Source organism: Scatophagus argus, chromosome 1 (genome assembly GCF_020382885.2).
Source record: "Scatophagus argus isolate fScaArg1 chromosome 1, fScaArg1.pri, whole genome shotgun sequence".
Classification (NCBI taxonomy): Eukaryota; Metazoa; Chordata; class Actinopteri; family Scatophagidae; genus Scatophagus; species Scatophagus argus.
Window position 1 is genome coordinate 27792308 of NC_058493.1, and position 23232 is coordinate 27815539.

Below are 23232 nucleotides of genomic sequence, written 5' to 3' on the forward strand. Positions count from 1 at the left end.
AACACAGATGGTTTATAAAAACACGTTTTCTTATAAATTAAACCAACCCAAATATACAAATATATTTCTTTTAATTGTTTTGATCATTTGAATGTATTTTTAATAATTCCGAGGTTTGGACAAAACAGTTTGTTTTTGTGAAGGTTTTTGTTTCTGACTGAAAAGTCAAACACGCAGCAACTCGCGGTCATTCATTCAATACAGAAAGTAAGTAATTAATACGCATTTCATTCTCAGGATTAGAACAGGTTTGAAGCCATAAGCACTTAGAAAAAAGAAATATAAAAAGCAAATAAAATCAATTGAAACTTAAGTCTGTAAACATAACAATAAACAAAAACATCATAAGAGACGCTGTGTCTGAATCAGAGGAGAACTCAGTAATATGACAGCGTGCCTTCATGCTGTTTGTCATTTGGTTTAATGTGTCCAGAGTGAAAAGAATCATTTGTATACAAAAGAGTTCAGAATGAGCTCAACCTCAACCAACTTTTACATCAGTGCAGGAGTCAGATATTTCATTTTCATCAACACTTTGATCATTTGTGACACTTCAAGTACATTTTCCCGCTAATATACTTTTACTTAAGTAAAAATTTCAATGTATGAATACTGAATACTGCTCACAGTTTTGTATCCATGGTTACAAGTCTCACTTGAACCAAATGAATGATCCAAAGGCTGAAAACACGTTCAGGGCAGTTCAAGGACCACCGGAAGTGTCGTAATTCCTGAAGGATTCAAACTCACGTGACGGTGACTCCACTCCTCCAGTCAGCTGACAAAAGTCGGCGCTTTAACGACAACAAGTCGAAGTGCTCGGTCATCGTGTCCATGGTTGTTGTGAGTGTCCCACAGTTACAATGAGGCTGTTATTCCTGCTGGTTCTGGCGGCGTTGGCCCTGACGAACGATGCACTCATCCGGTAAGACAGCAACATTAAAATGAACGAGTGTTTTTGCGCAACGCGAACGCGAACAATGTGATCTAATGCTAACTTGCACGCAGCCTGCACAGTGTGGGCTCTGTTACCGAACACTTTGCGACTGAAACGATCTGGTTGCACATTCAAAGCCTCACACACGAGAAGTGGAGGATGTTGGCTAACCGGAGAGCTAACGTTAGCCGCCGCTAGCTCCCCTGTCTGTGCCACGGGCTGCAGCCGCCAGCCGAGCTCATCTTGTGACATGTCATGGCTGCTGACAGCACAAGTGGTTACCGCTGGCTTATTTCAGAGGACAGGCTTCGTAACCGGTCGGCCAGTCTGCTGCGACTACAGTCACGATAATCTCAAAATAATAATGAGAAGAATTGTTTTATGAAGCTGCCCAAAACCCAAGCGATGGTGGAAGAAACACCGAATAGCGCATTTTAAACATACTCTGTTAGGAGTAACAGTACTGCATTTCAGTGTTGGAAGTGAAATGTCGATCTAAGAAGTTTATCCGTTAATATAATTGTGGCGGGATAAAAAAAAGTCCGTACATGTCTGTGGAGTGTAAGTGTAAATTACCCTAAATGAGAAATACTCAAGTAAGGAGGCTACAACTATCTAAAAGGAGATACTGCACTGGAGTAAATGTACTTATTCCACCCTGCGCAAAACAAAATGCTCGTTGGTCATAACTAAGATTTCATGCTGTCAAAATCCCAAAGTCAGTCCAGTTTGGCAGCTTTGAGGCCTTTGGTTTGTCGTGGGTGGGTGCAGTCGGTGTGATAGTGAAGGAAAACACTGGGCGGGGCTCGTTCACACCTGTCCCTGTGGCTGCAACGACTGCTGTGAACTTTGTTGGTTCAGCACACGTTTTGGTCATTTGTTTCATCCGATATCAAGTGAAAAACAAAGAGTGTGTCAGCTCCAAGAGATAGAGAACAATGCAGACTGCTGTAGACTTGCTGCTCAGCCAAGTTGTAGCCTGTCCTCCAAAGACAAAGTTTGTCCAGTGTTGTCCTCTTGTCTTTAGCGCCGCTACAGGATTTAGCAACAGAAAAAGTACACGATAATTTTCAAGATTAATTATTTAGCCTACAAAATGTGAAAACACTATAAAACCTTGTCAACAGTTTCCTCGAGGACAGAGTGAAGTCTGTCCACAACCCGAAGGCTCTTCATTTCCCGTCTTAAATGACAAAGAAAAGCAGCAAATGTTGGACAACAGCTGAAATCATCAATCACTTAATTTTCCTCCTCAATAACCAACTTGCATGAGATCCACTTTAAGACACCTGCACCTTCTTTTGTCATCTGAGAGTAAAAGAACTTTTTGACTTCATTCCAAATCTTTTTTTACTTGTAGTACGCAGTGCACCTTCCCCTACAGAGTACATACTGTACTCAGACAGCCGCTGCAGTCCGTATATTATTATAGTAATTGTATTGAGGACTGTGGGTCAGAACAGACACAGAAAAGCAGGATGGATCACATGCTGCATGCTGCGAGCAGATTGCAGTTAAGACACACGGTTTGTGTGTGTGTTTGTGTGTGTGTGTGCTGTCTTTGCCTGTGAACAGTTTAACAGAATCACTTTTGTCTCTCGTGTTTCTAAAAGGACGTTTTTGTCGTCATTTCTGTTTTGCATTTTATTGTTTTGACATTCAGAGGATTCGTTCCTGTTTAAGTGATTCTGAGTTTTGGCCTCCTTTTGTTAAAACTGAAGCTTCTGGTGTGTGGTCACCTGTAGGACTCCCACTTCCTGTTTTCAGCCGTGTGGTCTAACCTTTAGAGAAATGTGTAACAGGTAGTTAGACAGGGAACCTCTGAAGACACTGAAGGTAATATCACTCCTTTGTTAATGGAAGTACCTCACTTCATATTTCAGTTCTGCAGTTAGTTCATGAACTCCTCGTAACTCATCATAACTGTCCGTGTCAGATATACAGCAGTTCTCTGGGTACACCGAGCTACAGCGGCAGGTTGTGGTGTTCACTTTGTCATTTAGCCTTTCCTTATTGATATAAATGGGTGTGTTTTGGTCGCAGGTTTTATTTCAGTATTTTGCAACACTGTGCAGATAAGGATGAAGGATGTGGGTCAAATCTTATCTCTAAGTGCCAGTTGGTGTTTTGCAAATGCGAGTCATCAAGCTTAATCTCTCTGGCCTTTGTGCTTAACTATATGATTCACATCACTGAAAGAAGAATCAGATGTGTGTGTGGAGATTCATGGATACAAATTAGACTGTCAAAAATCACCCCCTCCCTCTACTTCTTCCCTTTCAGAATTCCCTTAAAGAAATTCCGTTCTATCAGACGCGAGTTGACCGACTCAGGAAGAACAGCAGAGCAGCTTCTGGCCGACAAACACTCCCTGAAGTACAACTACGGCTTCCCCACCAGCGGTGCACCCACTCCAGAAACCCTGAAGAACTACCTTGACGTAAGCATTCGCTCTGCAAACCACTGACCTGTGGATCATTTAAGTCTTCACTTTCCTTAATGCAGCACTCACAAGCGAGAAGCTGTGGGGGGTGGGGGCCATGACAAAGGTGTTCTTGTGTTGTGGTCGCCTCTGCCTTCTTCTCTAACCCTGAGACCTGCCCATCAGTTAGTGTTCTGCCAGCAGGGACTTCAGAGAGGCTGACTCATTTTTCCTTTTTGTCGTGTGGACTAATTTCAGCTCTTAACTGATGAAACTGTGAGAGTGACAGGAGGAGGAACGTTAACCACATGAGCGCTGACTCACTCAGTGCGATCACCTGATCTGTAAGCCTCTTGATCCTCGTCAGCTGATGGAAAGTTTGTTTGTTTGCTCTCGGTTTTATTGAACATGTTAGGCAACCCCCTTCTGTCTTCAGCAGTGACTTCCACCAGCCTTTCAGATGGTTTAGATGCACATCAAGCACATCAGGTTTCAATAGGGAAGCCTACTGAATGTCATGCATATTGAAAAATGACTCTACTGATTAGATCTGTGAAGGCTTATCACTCATCTGTTTCAGAGCCTGACTGATATGTGGATGTTTGCTACGCATACTGATATTGGCAAGTAAAAACAAAAACTGTGATATCACCACAGCTCATATTTGTTATAAAGTTGCTCCTTGAGAATATACTTCAATTCAAATTCAAAACGTTTACTTTGCCTCAAGAATGAACTGATAGGATTTTGGTGGTCAAAGGTCATTGGGAAACAAAGCATGTTGTTGGTTCTAACTCAAGATCTTATACTGTGATTATAATAAAATCCCATAAAAACAAACAAGGTTTTTGGAAGGGAGAATCCTGTACAAGTAAAACCAAAAGTAATGTCTTTTATTCTGTGAAATTTGGCAGCCACCAATCACAGCATGAATAAAATATGCAGCTTTCAGCTCTTGCTGAGAAAAAGGAAGAAGTTTGAGGTCTGCATGACTTGACAAAGCAGAAAGGTTTTGACCCAAGTGGCTTCCAGGCACATAAAGCAGAAGTTGTGGAGTAATCATTTGTTGTATCACACTGTCATTTTGAAACCGTGAGGTGATTTATTGCCATAACTCGGTAACTATTTGACCTGCGTCCTAATGACATTCACTGACACCAACGGCTGTGAGGCCTAATCAGCAATGAGAACACTGATGTTGTTTTTAACCATTCGACCTGCTCAGTTTCTCTGCTGAGAGGAAGTTTTCTGCTTTGAGGGATTAACAAAATCTCTTTCCCTGAAAGCGCGAGATTAGCTCCAGTATTATTTACTGGTGGGGTTTTAAAGAAAAAAAACTTCTTGTCCTGTTTTAAGTTTCAAAGATAAGGAAAAAAAATTCAAATTACCGAAGCAGTTCCTAAACTCACGGCTGTGTCCTGTCACAGCATTGTAGTTTATCTTAAAAGTCCTAAGTTGTAAATTCTATTTTTGTATCAGCGTTTATCCTGTCTATATCGGTTTAGAAAGCACACCAGACTTGCTTGCTGGAATAGACCAGAAGCAATGGCTTTCAGTTTTAGCTTCAGTGAGTTGGAGGCATTGATCATGTAGGCTAACATCAGTGTTAGCTTCTCCAACAGGCTAACAACGGTGTTAGCTTCACCAGCAGGCTAGCAATGGTGTTATCTTCTCCAACAAGCTGACAAAAGTGTTGGCTTCTCCAACAGGCTGACAAAAGTGTTGGCTTCTCCAACAGGCTAACATCAGTGGTATCTTCTCCAACAAGCTAACATCGGTATTATCTTCTCCAACAGGCTAATGGTGTTGGCTTCTCCAACAAGCTAACATCGGTGTTATCTTCTCCAACAGGCTAGCAATGGTGTTATCTTCTCCAACAAGCTAACATTAGTGTTAGCTTCTTCAACAGGCTAGCATTGGTATTATCTTCCCCAACAGGCTAACAGTGTTAGCTTCTCCAAAAGGCTAACATTGGTGTTATCTTCTCCAACAAGCTAACAGTGTTAGCTTCACCAACAGGCTAGCAATGGTATTATCTTCTCCAACAAGCTAACATTAGTGTTAGCTTCTTCAACAGGCTAACATTGGTATTATCTTCTCCAACAGGCTAACAACAGTGTTAGCTTCTCCAACAGGCTAACAACAGTGTTGGTTTCTCCAACAGGCTAACATTGGTGTTAGCTTTTCCAACAGGCTAACAACAGTGTTGGTTTCTCCAACAGGCTAACATTGGTGTTAGCTTTTCCAACAGGCTAACATTGGTGTTAGCTTTTCCAACAGGCTAACATTGGTGTTAGCTTTTCCAACAGGCTAACAACACTGTCAGCTTTTCCAACAGCCATCAGCAGTTATTGGCAGTTATTTTGAAACTAGGACAGGGTCTGTGCCATCCTAAATTAGGAAATTCTTCAGTTAGTCAGGTTTTGTAACTGCTAAATTCCCAAGATAAGAGTAAGGTGAAGTTTCTCTCAGTTAAGACAGAATTTCAGACTAAAAAGGTTTAAAGAAAAGAATGTATTTTTTTTCTTCTTGTCTCAGGCCCAGTATTATGGAGAGATTGGCCTGGGTACCCCTCCTCAGCCCTTCACTGTGGTGTTTGACACGGGCTCCTCCAACCTGTGGGTGCCCTCTGTTCACTGCTCCATCCTGGACATCGCGTGCTGTAAGTCGTCCTGTACTGTGTAGTAGTGCATGTCAGCTGTGAAGTAGCATTTCTGTAGTGTAGTCCAGGTAAAATGACAAAACTTGAAGAACAGCATCTTTTTATTTTCACTCACAGGGCTTCACCACAAATATAATTCTGCCAAGTCCAGCACATACGTGAAGAACGGCACTGCCTTCGCCATCCAGTATGGAAGTGGCAGTTTGTCAGGCTTCCTCAGTCAGGACACATGCACTGTAAGTTTATCTCAGACATTTGTGTCACAGTGGAGTGTGGGTTCAGTTAAATTCTGTAACTTGTGTTTTTTTTCCCCCTGCTTTTCCAGATTGGAGACATATCAGTGGACAAACAGCTTTTCGGGGAAGCCACCAAGCAGCCCGGCGTGACCTTCGTCGCAGCCAAGTTTGATGGGATCCTCGGCATGGCCTACCCACGCATCTCTGTGGATGGCGTGGTTCCCGTCTTTGACAACATCATGAGCCAGAAGAAGGTGGAGAAGAATGTCTTCTCGTTCTACCTGAACAGGTGGGGAAACAGAACGGCAGGCAGCTGTTTGCAGTCCTCGTTCCAGGCTGTCTTGAAGCTTTGCTGTGTGGTGAAGCCATTTTTCAGTCAGTTAGGAACAGGGACACTGATAACGGTGGAATAAAGTGATCATGTGCAGATGGTTGGTTCTCACTGATGTGGTCACAACAAGGTGAAACTGAACTCGGTGTTTGAGTACTCTAGTTTGTGTTTGATCACTTTTTACTGCTGTGTGAGGGATTTTCTGCTGCTTCAGTGGCGCCGTAACTTACAGGAATGTTTTGAACATGTCAGGAACCCGGAGTCCGAGCCCGGCGGCGAGCTGCTGCTGGGAGGAGCCGACCCCAAATACTACACTGGTGACTTCCACTACGTTAACATCACCCGCCAGGCCTACTGGCAGATCCACATGGACGGGTGAGCGCACGAACGTTACGAGCCAGCTGGTCCGATGGGCTGCTCGTAGGAACTAAGAGACAATCCTCACTGGAGTCTCGTTGCATTAGTTCATCATTCCAGACCCCCATGACACAGTGATGCTGTGACTAACACGGCTGTGTGTGTGTGTGTGTGTGTGTGGGACAGGATGACAGTGGGCAGCCAGCTGACCCTGTGTAAGAGCGGCTGTGAGGCCATCGTGGACACGGGGACGTCGATGATCACTGGTCCGTCGGCGGAGGTCCGGTCTCTGCAGAAGGCCATCGGAGCCACTCCGCTCATCCAGGGAGAGGTGAGTGAAACCGTGCTTTTTAAAACATAAAACAGGCGCTCCATCATGGGTTGTAGAATATTTGCACAATGCAAGTATTTTATTGTAAAATGTGTTTTGCTAAAAAATTGAGAAGCACAAGCTTTTCTCCCAATCTTATCTTTGCAGTTTAAGCAGAGACTGAGATCAGGAGCGAGTCAGTCTGATTAGTAAACGTGTCTGCAGACTCCGGTTCAAACATCCGGGTAACTCGAGTTAATTGACAAAAATAATCGACAGCAATGTCAAATTTCTTCCACATTTCTTTTGTTTCACCTTCTGAGATTAGATTTGTAGCTTTTCTTTGTGATGAGATTGGTAACATAAAGTGTCTTTGTATTTTTGAATTGCTGGATGGACAAAACAAGCAACTGTGGTGACATCAAATCAGTCAACAAATCCAGAAAAAGGACACATTATTTGCAGCCCATAAAAGTAAAATAATTTTTTCAGGTGTGTTGAAGTAATAATGGATGTGTTCAGTTATTTGAGTTGAATATATTTAAATTTTTCCAGGATTTAATTTGATCTAACTGGCAGCAGGTTTCACTGCACACTGAGTTTATGTATTGTTCATGTTGCATCGCATCAAATGCGAGCTTCACTGTCAGTGCTTGTATTTTGAAATGAATTGTGGTTGTGTTTCAGTACATGGTGAACTGTGATAAGATCCCATCTCTGCCTGTCATCACCTTCAACGTGGGCGGGCGGGCCTACGCGCTGACCGGAGAGCAGTACGTCCTCAAGGTGAGGCTGCGTGCAGGACATGTTGCCTGTCATCCAGCAGGGGGCGGCGGAGAGTCTGCTCCTGCACTAACAATACAACACTGTGGCTCTGTGTTGCGTCATTAAAATACTAAACAAGTGCAGCCTTGTTTTGCTTGGCAAAGGCAGGAGGAGGCGGGTTTGTTGTGCTGACACACTAAGCTGTTTGTGTTGCCTTTTTTTGTAACATCTCAGCAGCCTGATTTCTCACCTTGTGACTTTTCTCCATCCAATCAAACAGGTGAGTCAGGCTGGGAAGACCATGTGTCTGAGCGGCTTCATGGGCCTGGACATCCCTCCCCCCGCCGGGCCCCTGTGGATTCTGGGAGATGTTTTCATCGGCCAGTACTACACCGTCTTTGATCGAGAGAACAACAGGGTGGGCTTTGCCAAGTCCAAGTAAGCACATCCTGCACAAGAGCCGCATCCAAGTGCAAAGCTAAAAAAAAAATAAGTTTCAGCAGCGAAAACAAAACTGCGCTGCACGTTTTCTGTTGCTTTGCAATCAAACGATATTTAGCAATAGACTTTGTGTAGAGCCTAAATGCACTGATCTGAATGTGTACGATTTGCGTGTGTGGAACAGATTGAAGATTCGCTCAGTTGTGTGTACCTGATCAGGGATCAGTTGGTTGTATTAGTGCCGCTCTTTTTAAACATCTAAGTGATCCTTTTGGTTTTTTTTTTAATCAGGGGTTAATTTTAAACAGAACACTTTTAATTTGTTTTAGGAGGAGTTTGTTCCTCTGCTACGGACTTTGAGATGTATCTGAAATAAACTGTTTTTAAAACGATGTGTTTTTGTAGTTTTGATTTGACTTCAGGAAAAAAAACAATCCCTCACAAGACTCAACAAAACCTTCAAACTTTATTATTCCCTCATGCACTCTGCAGCACTTTAATGTACAAAAAGTCAACTTTTCATTATTCATAGTTTCATCCATAAAAGTAGTTATTTCACCTAACAAGCTCAATAAAATACAGTCTACATAAAAACTTCGCCTCGGCTGTTTAGTACTCGGCAGATAAAGTTTGTCTTCACGTATTTTTCACCGTGAAATCAGTTCTGGTTCAGTTTAGTAAAGCTCGTGTCACTACAGTGACTCTCAGTGCAGACGCTAATCACTCATCAGTTTGTGGCCCTTTGGCTGACTCATCGCTTGACAGGAAGTTGGATAACATGAATAAAATCTTCTGGTGTGGTCATTTCATATATCTTCTAACTGATTTACTGTAAACTGACGTACATTTTCTGAGAAATGAAATGTAACATAACCAGAAGAGAACCTGACAATCCAGATCGTTACCACTTTCTAACAAGGAACCCTTTATAACAGGATTATTCATGTTAATAATCATTCACTAATGCTTCATAGATTAATAAGTTCACCAAAGGGACTTTCATTTTCTACAACTTACTAACACTTAGGACTACAGTCTGAATGGGTTGTTATGAGAGCTCTTTATTAACACTTAGTCGTGATTTACCAGCAGGAGGTTTTTATTTTATTACTGATTTATCAACCAATAAAGCCAGTAGTTTAAACTGAAGCTGCAGAAGGTTGCCGATGATGAAACACAAACTGCAGACATTTAACGACAATTAGCTTACATTACAGTCCATGTGATATCGTTGGGTTTTGAGTCGACAGTAGGACAATTTGAGAACGTCACATTTGGCTTTGGAAGATTGTGATGGACACTTTTCACCGTTTTCTGATATTTTATGGACAAAATGTGATTAACTGCTTGCAGATTAATTGATAACAAGCCGTTAGCAGCAGCCCTCATTACAGCTCATAACCCCCCATGGTGCCTCATTAGAAAGTGGTTCAGTACAACTTGGATCTTATTCTGGGAGTTTTGGCTGTTGTGTCTGTTAAATAGACTCTGTAGTCACCAAAATAACTGGAGAGATCTAGAAAACAGGCCAAACACAACACAATTATGTCACGTGCAAAGACAGATGACAAATTATTATACAATATAACTTTAAAGGCTATTTTTACTACGTAATGCGTCTACGTAATGATGTCACTTCCAGGACATCCACAGCTCCAGTTACAGACACGGCAGCATGTAGACTTCAATCATCAACCTCTAAACCTCAGCAGGAAAAGTGTGTGTTAAAGTCCATTTTAAATCACAGAGATGGTGTGTAAACTGTACCGAACATTTGCAATGGAACGTTTCAGTCATATTTTTCGCTCACCTTCGTTTGTTTGCCGTCTTCCATAACTGCTTGCATCTTTTGTCTCAGCGGACTTTGTTGTGCAGATGTTGCTGCAATTAATTTAGTGAGTACAATGCATGACCAGAAAGAACCAAGATAAGACCCAAGCTGACTCAGAGTTATCTCACCTCACAGTGTACACTTGGCCAACACCACAGAGACGAGAGTTTAGAGTTATTACTTCAGTAAATACTCACAGTAGAAAATAAATACTTTTTGGATCCTTGGATCAGTCCTGGAGGTTTGCTGCAGCTATCCAGAGATGTCGGAAGAAGCTGGACTGCTGAGACCTCTGCTTCAGGCTGCCGTCTCCAAAAAGTGACCAGTAAACAAACAGCTCAGTCTGGTGAACATTTTCTCCGACTCGAGTCCGACCTCAGCTGTCAGCCCTGCTGCTCCTGGCTGACCGGCGTTTTGTCCGGGCTCGTATTTCCACGGTCCTGCTCTTCACTGGGCTCTGTGCTCTCCTGCCCGCCATCAGGCTCTCTCAGCGGGGCTGCGGGATCTCTGACGACCCCCTCCATCTCCACCTCCCTGTCCAGCTCCTCCTCGGTCTCCTCCTCCACCCGGCCCACAGTGTCTGGGATAATCTCCACCTCGATGTCCGAGGAGTCCTCGCTCTCCTTGAACCACACCGTCTTCTGGCCCTCCTTCCTCCTCTGCTTGGTCAGGATCGACCTCATGCCGTACTCGTCCCCGTCTCCTCTGCCCCTTCTGGACGGTCTCACAGAGGGGCTCCCCTTGGGGACGTGATTGGTGTAGACGCCACAGGAGGAGCAGTGGCGGCTCCGTCTCTCCAGGGGGATGACGCGGCCTCGTGGCTGGGGGCAGGTGCTCCGCCTGGGAAGGGCGTTGTTCCAGCGCCTGGCACCCCCACGGCTCGGGTCGCCCTCATTCTGGAAGCCGTCGTTGGTGTACTGCAGGGAGTCCCTGTGGCCGGTCCGGGGCTGGTCGGACTTCAGGCAGGGGCCCAGGCACTACAGGCAGGAGAGAGGCCCCTCATTAATACAGCAGTTAATGAAGCGTGGAGGATATTGAGGCATTGTTGAACGTTACAGATGCCACCGTGGTTCCCGAGAGTGAGCTTAGGTTCATTTGTTCTGTTTTAACACAGAGCCCTTCTGTGGATTTCAGCTGATAAATATTCATCCAAGCCACACAGGAGGAGCTCTGCACATGCAGCCCGAAACAGCCGAGTCTCCGACGCCCCACAAGGAAAACAGCCAGTCTGGCTCTTTCTAAAAGTGAAAAATATTTGTACAAATTTCCTAAAGCTCAATAATCAACAAGTTAGATCTCATTTGTTTACTTGTACATAATCTTAAATATGTGCCCTTGAGCAAGGCACTTAACCCCCGATGGGTTAAATGCAGAGAAGTAATTTCCCACCTTGGGATGTTCCTCCATTTCTAGTATTTATGTTCAAGCTAAGCTGATTGCCTTCAGCTCCATACATACTTATACTCCATACGTACTTATACACATGTGAGAACTGTATCGATCTTGAGACGTTCCTGGTGTGATGTGATGGGAACGTTTCCAAGAAGAGAGAAAACAGAAACTGACTGACCTCACATATTTTGTCCATGCTGGCATTTCCTTTCCACAAGCGGGAAATCAGGAATCCAATCACAATGAGGCAGAGGACGAGCAGGGCGGCCATGACCAGACCCAGCAGCGCCATGTCGCCCGGACGGTAGCCCACGTTCGAGGGAGACGGGACGGCCACAGCTGCAGCAAAGACAGCAGATGACTTAAGACTACACCTGCAGAATCTAACATCGCATCATCATCATCATCAGTATTTTTCTCAGATATGTAAATATAAAATACATCATGACACTGAAAGTTCTTCATTTAGTGTTTGGTCCTACATGATGGTAAGAAATAAGTTTGGTGGGTCCAATTTATTGTGTGTGAAAACGCAAAAATGTTTTATTTTGATGTGCTGAATTTCTATTTTGGCCGAGCACGAGACCAGCTTGTCAGTGACTATCAACTGCTACTTCCGCTGTTCGTCAGGATGATAAAGAAGAATCTCACCAGGTATGACCTGAACTGAGAGAGCAGCTGTTCCAAACTCCCCTGTTGTTGTGTCCACTGCTCTGAGCTGCAGTCAGAAACAAGTTACAGCTTTAAAAACTGCCAGATGTGTCAGTCAATGTCAGCGACTTTCTGCTCAGTTGTTTTTTTTAAAGTCAGCACATCAGTCACCTGAAGCGCGAAGGACTCCGTCTTCACAACTCGCTTCAGGATCACAAAACCATCTGAGGTCACGTTGACGTAGCTGCTGTACTGAACCTCGTACTTCACATCTGGATTCACACCCTGACACACACACACAAAATGACTGAAGGATTTTAGGTTATTGTCGCATGTCATTTAAAGCGGCACTTAATGAGTTCTGTCCACTAGGGGGCAGACAGACACCAAAACAAACCCCGATGCTCCATCAGCAGTTTGTTGTGGTTAATGAGATAGCAAACCGCAACACAAACTCCCACTGAAAGACACAGAGGAACATTCAGAGTAGTGTTTGAGTAAACTTTTAGCTCTGGTTTAGTCTCCATCATCTCCTGAAAACTGATCAGACTCTCCTGACACTTGCTGTTGGACAGTTATTGTTCAGCTGTCTGAGAATGGGTTCACACAAAAGGTATCTGAAGCAACAGATTCACTGTGAGAACAGTCTGAAGGTCAAACCCCACAGGCTGAGCTTTGGTAACAATCAGCTGCACATGAAGAGAACTCACAGCGGCGAAGTCCTCGTCCCGAGCTCGGACCCTGAAGGGCCGGTTGGTGCTTCGGTCTCGGAGGATCATGCTCTCGGGGACGGAGTTGCTGTAGATAAATCCTTCGTATCGCTCCTTCTCAAAGCGAGGAGGGTTCCTGCTCTTCTTCATCACCTCGATGGTCACCTGAGTCACAGCAAACTGATCCCTGTTGGTCACCTGTGACGCCTGGCGGCCAGAGTGAGGTGCACTTTGTTTTTGCAATAACTAAAAAGCTTCATTTGCTTGTTTTTATTCATTCAACTTCACCAGAGAAGAACAACAGGCTGCAGCAGGTTTACCAGAACGGTGAGGGTTATCGGGCCGATGATATCAGCAGCTTTAGTCATGGTGATGTTCCCCGTTTCCTCATCAATCTGGAAGATATTCCCCTCATTTCCTGGGGGATGGAAGAAAACATCATCACACAACACCTCAAACCACACACTCCGGGATGATGATGCTTTCAGGGCCTTTAAGATTTGACATTTTTGTACATTTCCAGATGTCTAAAAGCTCAAAGAACCCATAAAAACGAAGCACTGCCACAAGGTTTTGTTTTCACAGTGAGTCCGGTGGCCTTTGAAAGCTTTGGAAGGTGCTGAAATGTTTTAGATTATTGCTGCTACTGCACTGGCACTACTCATCATGATGATAGTTTAAATGTGTGTGTGGTTCAGTTCAAACCTCGCAGGATTCTGTAGCTGATCTGCTCACTCCGGTTCTTGTCTCCGTCCCTGGCGAACACCGGACCAGGCTCCAGCACCAGTGGACCCTCCTGTGGGTTAAAATCATCATGCACTGATTCTGCAGCCCACATCTGCTTTCATTAGTGTGGAGAAAACACACTCATCCTCGACTATGGTAAAAAGTACTGTGAAAATACCCTGGTACTCTGGATTATTTTATCCTTTAATCAACTGATTGTCTGTACTTTTCTGATCAATCAGCTCACAGTTTCAGCTCCTCCTCCTGTTTAAATTGTTAGGAGATTTATAACAAAATGTCTTATTTTATGAGCTCTTCTTACACTATATAGACAAAAGTATTGGGACAGCTGACCTTCACACCAACAGGGACTTTAATGACGTCTCATTGTAAACACTCAGACAGCTTTGCAGCTCTAACAGCTTCCACTCTTCTGTGAAGGCTTTCCACAACATGTTGGAGTGTTTCTGTGGGAATTTGTGCCCATTCATGCAGTAGAGCATTTGTGAGGTCACACACTGATGTTGGACCAAAAGGCCTGGCTCACAATCTCCGTTCCAGTTCATCCCAAAGGTGTTGGATGGGGTTGAGGTCAGGGCTCTGTGTGGGCCAGTCAAGTTCTTCCACACCAAACTCATCCAACCATGTCTTTATGGAGCTTTGCTTTGTGCACTGGGGCACAGTCATGCTGGAATAGAAAAGGGCCTTCAACAAACTGTTGCCACAAAGTTGGAAGCATAGCATTGTCCAAAATGTCTTGGTATGCTGAAGCATTAAGATTTCCCTTCACTGGAAGTCAGGGGCCGAGCCCAAACTCTGAGAAACAGCCCCATACCACACCCGGAGTCAATAAAAAAGAGGACTGTCCCAATACTTTTGTCTGTATAGTGTAGTTTTGTGAAGTAACTAAAGCTGTCAGATGAGGTCCAACTTGTCCCTGTGAGACGTGGTGGATTACATTCCATCAGTGGTTTCTATGTGTTCCCTGAAGTCATCCTGGGGGTCATCACAGACAAAGTGACAAAGTTCTCACTGTCTCATCAGCACCTCTGCACCCGTGAACCCGTGAGCAGTATGAAAATAACTTCCATCTGCAAGTGACCGAATAATTTATAACTTTTAATCAGCGGATGTGTGGCAAATATCTGCAAGACCGTTGGCAGGACTGAAAGAACACCAAAAGTGAGCTCGACAAACGAGGGGAAATGAAGCCAACGCCAGGTGAGATGCTCACCTCCTTCTCAGTGAGGTTGACTTTGCCTCTGTAGCCGCCGCTCACACACAGTTTAGCAATTCCTAAGTTGGTCCTCAAGCAAGGCTGAAACCACGGGGGCCGGTTATCGATGTCCTTCACGAGGACCGTGATGGAGGCCACAGACGTGAAGAAGGGCTTGTTGGAGGCCGAGCCGTTGAACGTGTCCTGAGACATGTGACACCAGTCAGAGACGGAAGACGAGCAGCTGCCCAGATGTTGCTTTTGTTAGAAATGATTTCTTTACCTGCACGTGTAAAACCAGAGAGATCTTCTGCACGGTGTCGTAGTCCAGGATGCTTTTAACGAGTATCTTTGGACTGTTGACGTTTTCCAGGCGGAAATATTTATCCTGGTTTACCAGACAGAGAGACGAATAAAGAGATCATAGTGATAAAAATGTTATCAACTATGGACAAAAATGAAGATTAAAACATTTCATCACAACAGGAAAATAAAATCAGATAAAAAACACAGAAAACTAAATGGAATAAAACGGGATTTAAAGGAAAAATCTGTAACACTTTCTGTGAAGACCACATCTACAGTGTGTTATGGAGGCATTCATAGTGTATTATAATGCATTTCTGACGCACTATGTCAACAGTCACAGATGATTAGAGATGTGATTTATAGTTAATTATAAGCCCAGGTGTCTTATGGAGGCTCTTTACTGGTTATGAACTAGAAGTTGACTGATGGGGCTTACAATGCATCACGACTACCTATACTCACCTGTACACACCTCAATACTAAGCCGTAGTGAGGACTCAGTGTGTGTTATAACAGGCCATGCAGCATCATAACAATCACTCAGGAAGCAGTTTACTGCACTTTACTGTCCACCAACAGTGAAAGTTAAGATGAAGCTGCAGTGTTGTAACAGCGTGTGCTTCACTTTTCTGAACGCACACGGCCATGTGATGTGCACGCAGTCCATTCCATGTGTTCTTACTGTTGCAGACTCCAAGCGGTAGTACAGCGGCTCTGAGTCCACGTCTGTGGCTTCGATCAGTCCGACGCTGGAGTTGACCGCAGTGAGCTGCAGGAGTCGGGACGAACCGAACATACAAACACGGAGCTGACACAAATACTCAGATCAAAGTAGTAATACTGCAGGGTAAAAATGCTGAAGTAAATAACCTGCATTTAAAGTACCAAAAGTGAAGATATATAATAATATTTTGTTTAATTTGAATTGTAGATGCATTGATGCTGCAGCTGGTAAAGCTGGCGCTAAGCTAATACATCATATTTAAACTGCTGATTACATCTTCTATTAACATTCTGAATATGTAAAGTTATAAAATAAGTGTAAAAGGCACAAAGTTCTGAAATCATCCACGTTCACTTTAACGATCAGCACCCACATGAACGTTTCGCTGCACTCTATTGGTTCCTGTAGGCTGTGTCACCTAAACTCTGCTGAGGGATGTTTCAGGTGGTAATAAACAACGTTAAAAGAGAATGTGACTTTTAGCAGGTTTGTTTTTAGCAGCTTTTCTGTAGACACTGCAGTAATATCACACCACCACAACACTGACCTCGTTCACCTCCAGTATGAAGTGGCTCTGTGCAAAGTTTGGCGGGTTGTCGTTCAAATTTTCGACCAGAACTTCGACGGACTCGTTGACCTTGAAGAGAGCGAAGCGGTGAGCGACTCAGCACTTTGTCTCGACTGTTGACAAACCCTGTGAGCTTGTGATTGGACGGTTTTACTCACAGATCTGGAGCCGACTCTGCTGCACTGCACCCAAACCACCAGAGCTGCACTGGAAAGCGACTGACACAAACACAGCATGTGAAGAGCTCATTTAAACACCACAGCTGATGGTTGTAAATTAGTTGTTCTCTAGTAGGAAGTCTGATTTTCCCCGAAATATGTGTGATCAAATAAATTCACTGCTAAAATCTGATTTGTTCTCATTTTAAAGTTGCTGTATGAAACATTTCAAACAACAGTGCTTTATGTTGTCACAACCTGCATGTCTTAAAAATAACATATATATAAATATTTATAACTATGTAAGTGTAGATTGTTCAGGTAAAGGTGCTGTTTATTAGTTTTCATTCTGTTTGAGTTGTTCAAATCCTTTTAAATCCTGCGAGTTTCTGACGCTCTACAGGAAGTGCATCACAGCTGGACTGAGCTCCGATTGGCTCCCCGCACTGAAAGACTGTCCAATCGGGTGAGTTTAAAGGGTTTGAAATTCAAAGTGTCCACTCAGGAGAAGTCAAAGTTCTCACAGTTATCCTGTGACAAACTTTTAGTCTGAGCTGAATGTTATTCAGAACATCATACAAAACATTTTTCTCATCCTGAGTTTGTCAGTGTGTCCCAAAAAACACCCTGACAATCAAATAATAATCTCCATTTATATTATACGGACTAAAGTGAAAAATCAGACAGTTATGACAATGATTATTGGTTGATAAATTGACTGATAAGTTAGAAGTCGCAGTACAGAAAAGCCAAAGATATGTCTGACGTAATCTTTAAAAACCGCCTTCAGTACACGTCGTCCCCGCTCTTAAAAACACAGCTTTAAAGATCAGGTCAGGTTCTAATCACCTCGTAGTCGAGTCCTTTCTTCACCATCAGGGCGTTTCCCTTCAGATAAAACAGATCCTCAGGGTTCACTGCCACCCTCAGGTTCACATCACTGCCGGAGCTGATCTTCACCAGCTGGACGTCAGCCGTGTTGTTCTCCGGGACCGTCACGGGTCCCGGGGGGACCGTGCAGACTGAGAGGGACGACAATCAACACCAGATCTTCGTCAAACGGTAGGCAGATTCATTTGAGATATGATTATGACCAAAACTGTTGGCAAACTTGACTTCTGTGATCCTTCCAACAGTGCTGGAAGGTAACCAAGTGCTTTAGAGAACATATACTTTACACCACACTTTATTAGGTACACCTTACTAGCATGGGGTTGGACCCCCTTTTTCCTTCAGCACTGCCTTAAATCTTGGTGGCACAGATTCAACACAGTGTTGGAAACATTCCTCAGAGGTTTTGGTTCACACTGACATGACAGCATCGCAAAGTTGCTGCAGATTTGTCGGCTGCACATCCACGAGGCTCCCGTTCCACCACATCCCGAAGGCGCTCTGTTGGTTTGAGATCTGGTGACTGTGGAGGCCATCTGAGTACAGTGACCTCATGGTGATGTTCAAGAAGCCAGCCTGAGACGATCTGGGCTTTGTGACATGGGGTGTTATCCATCAGAGCAGTGCTTCACAACCTTTTCTCCTTGAAGCCCCCCTTGCCCGTGTCCAAGACAAGCCAGGCCCCCTCAGCCCCAACTCCCCCTACACACTCACTCACAGAGTTTAATTTCTGACAACCAAACAAACAGGTTTACCTCATTAGAACAGAAGAATAACATACATCAGATACAACAGTACCTGTACAGTTTTCTTACCTTCTGTTTGTCACCAGGTGTAGAAAATACAAACAGAAATAATACCTGCAAGGACATTTAGGTCTATTGTTTTTGTGAGAGCTAAACATTAAGCTTTAACAGTTTTCCTTTAACAACTGAACAGAGTGGACAGACACACACACACACACACACACACACACACACCTTCTCACATAAGGAATAAAGATTTTCTGATAGCACCTGGGCCTGTACATACAGCTCTGTCACAGATCTCCTTCAGACAGTTAACTTCAACAGGGGACGTCTGCTGACATTCACATGCACATCATGTCAAGACGGGTTGGGACACAGCTTACAATAACAACAAACATCAATAACAACAAACAAGTTATTCCTTACGTTTTTTACTCTGTGCCAGGTCACAAAGCTCATCTTCACAGCCGAGGTATTCCACGTCCTTGAGGATGGAAATGTAGGGGCCAATCAGGGGGGCCCGGGCTTCCTTTGATAAGTGCTCACTGATGTCTGCGAAGCGGCTCGGAGCAGGTTCAGGTGCCAGGTAAACTCGGTGCGTTGAGACTCACGCACAGTGCCAGCAGACAGCTTCAGCAGCAGTAGAAACTGCTGTAATCCCCCTTTGACACTTCTTCAACTCTGTAATCCAGTCTGCGCACAAAGCGTCCAGGGCGTCTTCGCGCCGCATGACGTTTGAGTCAGGTCCCTGCATCCGCTTGTCTCATTGTACGACGTGAACGTGCCCGCCAGGTGTGCCGCTTTGCTCCAAAACGCATCAGTCAGCTGTTCATACAGTGGCCGGTGGTGAACTTGCAAGAATGGTTTGATTTGCACAAGCACGTGTCCACGCGACCACCACCGCACCTGGACGAGCTTTAATAACGTTTACAACTTTAACTTCAGTTGACAGGGTGTTACTAAGGTCTTCTCAAAGTGTTTTACCTGCCGGAAAACCCTGGCAAACCCCGTGTCGTTGCCCTTCACTGCAACATGCGACCAGGTGTTCATGGGGAGGATTGCTGGCTGAGAGTTGAGTCCACAGCCATAAACATGTCCTGGCCGGTTGTGGTTGTTTCTGGATTTGTGGACCTAAGAATGTCTTGTTTCAAGTCCTCACCATGACTCTACTGCACAGAAACAACGAGGACTCGTCGACACTGTTGTTGTGTCGTCCAGCTGAAATGCAAAGTTAGCGTTGCTCAGCTTCTCGTGCAGCTGGTTTTGCCAATCTGCAGCCATTTTATCAAGTCTGTCTTTCACAGTGTTGTCCGAGCGTGGGACAGTTTTCACTTCATCAACAACATGCGCGCCACACACCTGTTGTTAGCCTCGGCAGGTAACAGCGAACAGTCACATGACGCCTCGTGGCTCTGTGGAAATCACCACCTGCTCTTTCTCGACTTTCACCAAGAGTCTCGCGGTGTTTGCTCTCCTGGTGTCGTTCAGGTTGACTGGCTTCATGCTGTCATTAGCTAGCTTCTCACCACAAATGGCGCATCCTGGCCGGGAACTTTCCTGTCCTTCAATAAAACCAAAACCAACGTAACTCTTCAGATATTGCTTTGTTTTCTTCTTTGATGCAGATGAACCATCGGTACTTTTACGTTTCTCAGACATTGTGTTTTATTCATGAAGTGACCCTGACAACAGGAAAACAATCAGGGATGAGTTACGCAGGTTTAGCCTAGCCTAGCCCGCTAGCTGTTTGCGCATGGTCAGAGGTCAGCACAGACAAACCTGTGTTCGATCTCTGGCGCCCCCCAGTGGGGGATCCACATGGTTGGCATCAACACTCAGGTAGGCTGTGGTGTTTAAATGACGCTCAGGTGGTACTAAGGGGCCCAGAGAGTGTCAGGAGAATATCCTCCACACCATTACAGCACCACCAGCACCAGCACCACCACCCTGAGCTGATACAAGGCAGGAGGGATTCAAGCCTTCAAGTTGTTTCTACCTTCTGCCATAAGCAGACCAGGCAACATTTTCCAGTCTTCTTTGCACAGTTGTGGTGCTCCTGTTCATATTGCAGCCTCAGCTGACAGGAGGGGCACCCAGTGTGGTCTTCTGCTGCTGGAGTCCATCTGCTTCAAGACTCGGCCATGACACCTTCACAGTCACTGAAATCACTTCTCTTCAGCCTTTCTGATGAGCTCAGATTGAACTTCAGCAGGTCGTCTTGACGTGTCCACGTGTCTAAATGCGCTGAGTTGCTGCCATGTGATTGGCTGATTAGATATTTGCATTAAACTGCAGTTGAGGTGTACCTAATAAAATGGCCGGCGAGTGTAAGACAGTCACTGACTGTTTCTGGTTTCAATACTTTACACAATTTTTCTGAGGTAACACTTTAAACGCAGGACTTTACTTGTAATTAAATATTTTAGAGTGCTGTTTTAGTACTTTTAATCAGTAAAGGATGTGAACACTTCGTCACACACACACACACACCTTCATTCCCACTGCTGTTAGACTATATAATTCAATGGTCTAGTCCTCTTTTCCTCCCTCATGAGGACTTGTGTATATCTGTATATTGTACTGTGTTTACTGTACTTGTAAAGTGTGAATTTATAACTCTATATTTTTTGTAACTGTTTTTGCACTCTTTTTGCTTTTTGCACTCTTTTTCTGTTCTTGTGAGCTGCCATGACAAGTGGATTTCCCCACTGCAGGATCAGTAAAGTTCTTATCTTATCTTATCTTATCTTATCTTATCACACTGTAGCAGTGCGAACGTTCATTGACTGTTGAAGTGTGGGCGACCGTCTTCAACGTCAGTGAAACAAAGGAAACTATTGGTCCCCCTCACCTCAACATCCTTCATTCTCATTAATAACCAAACAGCTCAAACTGTTGACAGTTTCAAACACACTGCAGTGACATGAAGCCAGCCATCCACAAGCTTAAAGGACTCTCTGCTGCTCCCGGTCACCTCCTGAGCATCAGTCAGTCCATCCTGTACTCTTCCACCTCCTTCTTTAACAACCATAACCAACACCAGTGCCAGGATAATTTATTCCCCCCACAGCCAACCTCGCAGGGCTGAACAGTAAGGACGTCACACGGCCTCTGAGTCACCTCCTTCCCTGCAGACGCGGCGCTCTGAGGTGCAGCAGGAGCCATGATGAACAACAGGCCTGCTGAACGTGTTGCTGACTGTCAGTACTGCGTGCCGTCTGTGGTCTCATGTGCTGTGGAATTTCCCCTAAAGCAACAATAAAGTCTGAAGTCCTTAATCCTTCTGCTTCATGCTGTAACACTAACGCAAACTAAACAAAGTGTGGAACTTTTATCTTTGATTAACCTGCTGAGGGCCCCGGCTGACCCCCCATCTCCCACCCCATTCGTACATACAGCAGATCAGTCAAAGTAATGAAGGTTTTAATAATAAATTCTTTTCCTGGTAGAAAGTTAGTTGAGAAGACGGTCACTCATGTACACGTCTCACAGCTACCACAAGCATCCTGTTAGCGTAGCTTAGCATAAGGACTGGAAAAAGAGGGAAAGAGGCAGCCTGGCTCTGTCTGAAGGTAACAAAACCTTCTTAATAAACATATTCTGTTCACGTAGTTTGTTTAAAAACATTTGCCCGATCAAAACCTGAAATTCTCACTGAAATCTTAAGGGTTAATATGAAGTCCTGATGTGGTTATAACTTATGTTCACATTTAGGTAATTTGTCTGCCATCATGTAAGAGTGTTTCGTGCTTCCTGAAAACAAAGTCCACCGACTCCAGATGTCCGGAGTCAAAATAAACTCTGAAACTGAAAACTTTCCATCCTTTAAAGCTCCGGTCCCTGCTGGACAGGAAGCCCCAGCTTTTTCAGACTTTGTCTTATTTTTCTTTTTTTTAACAAAGCTGGACTCTTTGACTTATTCAGGCCCTGAAAATCTTTCAAACTAGAAAAGGAACAAAAGCCATTCTTCACTTCTTTTCAAGAAGGATCACAAGAAGGTCCATCTTTAGGGCCCACAAGCCATAAAGGCTAGAACCACCACTTTAAAGGATAGAAGAGAAGCCACCAGCTGCCTGATTCGCTGACTCCCTGCAGCTTCATCACATCCCCTCCTGCCCGCCGCGGTGACAGATGAAATCAGAGCTCTACTCACGTCTCTCAGCCAGACAAAGTGAACAAAAGCAGGCGGCAACGATGCATCCGAGGAGAACGTTCACAGGTTTGCTCTTCGATTTCAGTTCCATGTCCTGATTCCAGAGGCACCAGAGAATGAAGTCCCGGAGGAGGATGAGGAGCCCGTGGTACCAGCTGGTACTCGTCCACATAATGCCCCGTCTGTGCTGCCCGGCGAGTGGGAGTCGACTACAGTTGCAATGTTTGTGACTTCATCTTACGGGCACATATTGGATTAAGCGCCTGCCAGCAGAGGACTCGCAGCCTCCCACTAAAATACTTGCATCTGTTTTAGCTGGACGGGTCATTTTGTACTGGTGGCCCTGATGCATTCTGGGAGGATTCCAGTGGAGGAATGTTGGCAACTGGAAACATTTCTCACATCATGGATACAAATACAAAAAATATATATATATATATATATATATATATATATATATATATATATATATATAGACAAAAGTATCCAGACACGACACACCTCTTTATGGGTCTGCCCCTGACTTCCAGTGAAGGGAAATCTTAATGCTTCAGCATACCAAGACATTTTGGACAATGCTATGCTTCCAACTTTGTGACAACAGTTTGTTGAAGGCCCTTTTCTATTCCAGCATGACTGTGCCCCAGTGCACAAAGCAAAGCTCCATAAAGACATGGTTGGATGAGTTTGGTG

The 23232-nt window shown here is 44.4% G+C and overlaps 2 protein-coding genes across 4 annotated transcripts; one reads left to right on the plus strand and one right to left on the minus strand.

The window, feature by feature from the left end:
* Positions 1–752: 752 nt before the first annotated feature.
* Positions 753–8853, plus strand: ctsd (cathepsin D). Its single transcript, XM_046396393.1, has 9 exons — positions 753–925; positions 3221–3377; positions 5898–6021; positions 6139–6257; positions 6347–6546; positions 6841–6963; positions 7132–7276; positions 7943–8041; positions 8301–8853. Exons 1-9 carry the CDS (start codon positions 864–866, stop codon positions 8460–8462), a joined length of 1191 nt encoding a protein of 396 aa, XP_046252349.1. The 5' UTR covers positions 753–863; the 3' UTR covers positions 8463–8853.
* Positions 8854–10011: 1158 nt separating this feature from the next.
* cdhr5a (cadherin-related family member 5a) lies at positions 10012–19271 on the minus strand. 3 transcript variants are annotated; one of them, XM_046396372.1, is made up of 15 exons: positions 18813–19271; positions 17951–18367; positions 17596–17768; positions 16747–16806; positions 16568–16657; positions 15979–16065; positions 15271–15375; positions 15006–15191; positions 13751–13841; positions 13366–13463; positions 13046–13252; positions 12507–12620; positions 12336–12402; positions 11863–12023; positions 10012–11269 (listed from the first exon to the last, which is right to left on the minus strand). In XM_046396372.1, exons 3-15 carry the CDS (start codon positions 17620–17622, stop codon positions 10676–10678), a joined length of 1887 nt encoding a protein of 628 aa, XP_046252328.1. In that variant the 5' UTR covers positions 17623–17768; positions 17951–18367; positions 18813–19271; the 3' UTR covers positions 10012–10675. The 3 variants fall into 3 exon arrangements, with proteins under 3 accessions (XP_046252328.1, XP_046252336.1, XP_046252319.1); XM_046396380.1 differs by lacking the exon at positions 18813–19271 and adding an exon at positions 18618–18717; XM_046396363.1 differs by lacking the exon at positions 17951–18367.
* Positions 19272–23232: the final 3961 nt, after the last annotated feature.

Coding starts and splice junctions, on each gene's coding strand:
- cdhr5a (XM_046396363.1), bottom strand. CDS start 17,622: ATGGTGAAGAAAGGACTCGACTACGAG. Junction 15,376..15,978: donor ACCGCTTGGAGTCTGCAACA/GTAAGAACACAT, acceptor CTGGTAAACCAG/GATAAATATTTCCGCCTGGA. Junction 12,403..12,506: donor CGGAGTCCTTCGCGCTTCAG/GTGACTGATGTG, acceptor TTCTGACTGCAG/CTCAGAGCAGTGGACACAAC.
- ctsd (XM_046396393.1), top strand. CDS start 864: ATGAGGCTGTTATTCCTGCTGGTTCTGGCGGCGTTGGCCCTGACGAAC. Junction 7,277..7,942: donor CTCCGCTCATCCAGGGAGAG/GTGAGTGAAACC, acceptor GTTGTGTTTCAG/TACATGGTGAACTGTGATAA. Junction 8,042..8,300: donor GAGAGCAGTACGTCCTCAAG/GTGAGGCTGCGT, acceptor CCAATCAAACAG/GTGAGTCAGGCTGGGAAGAC.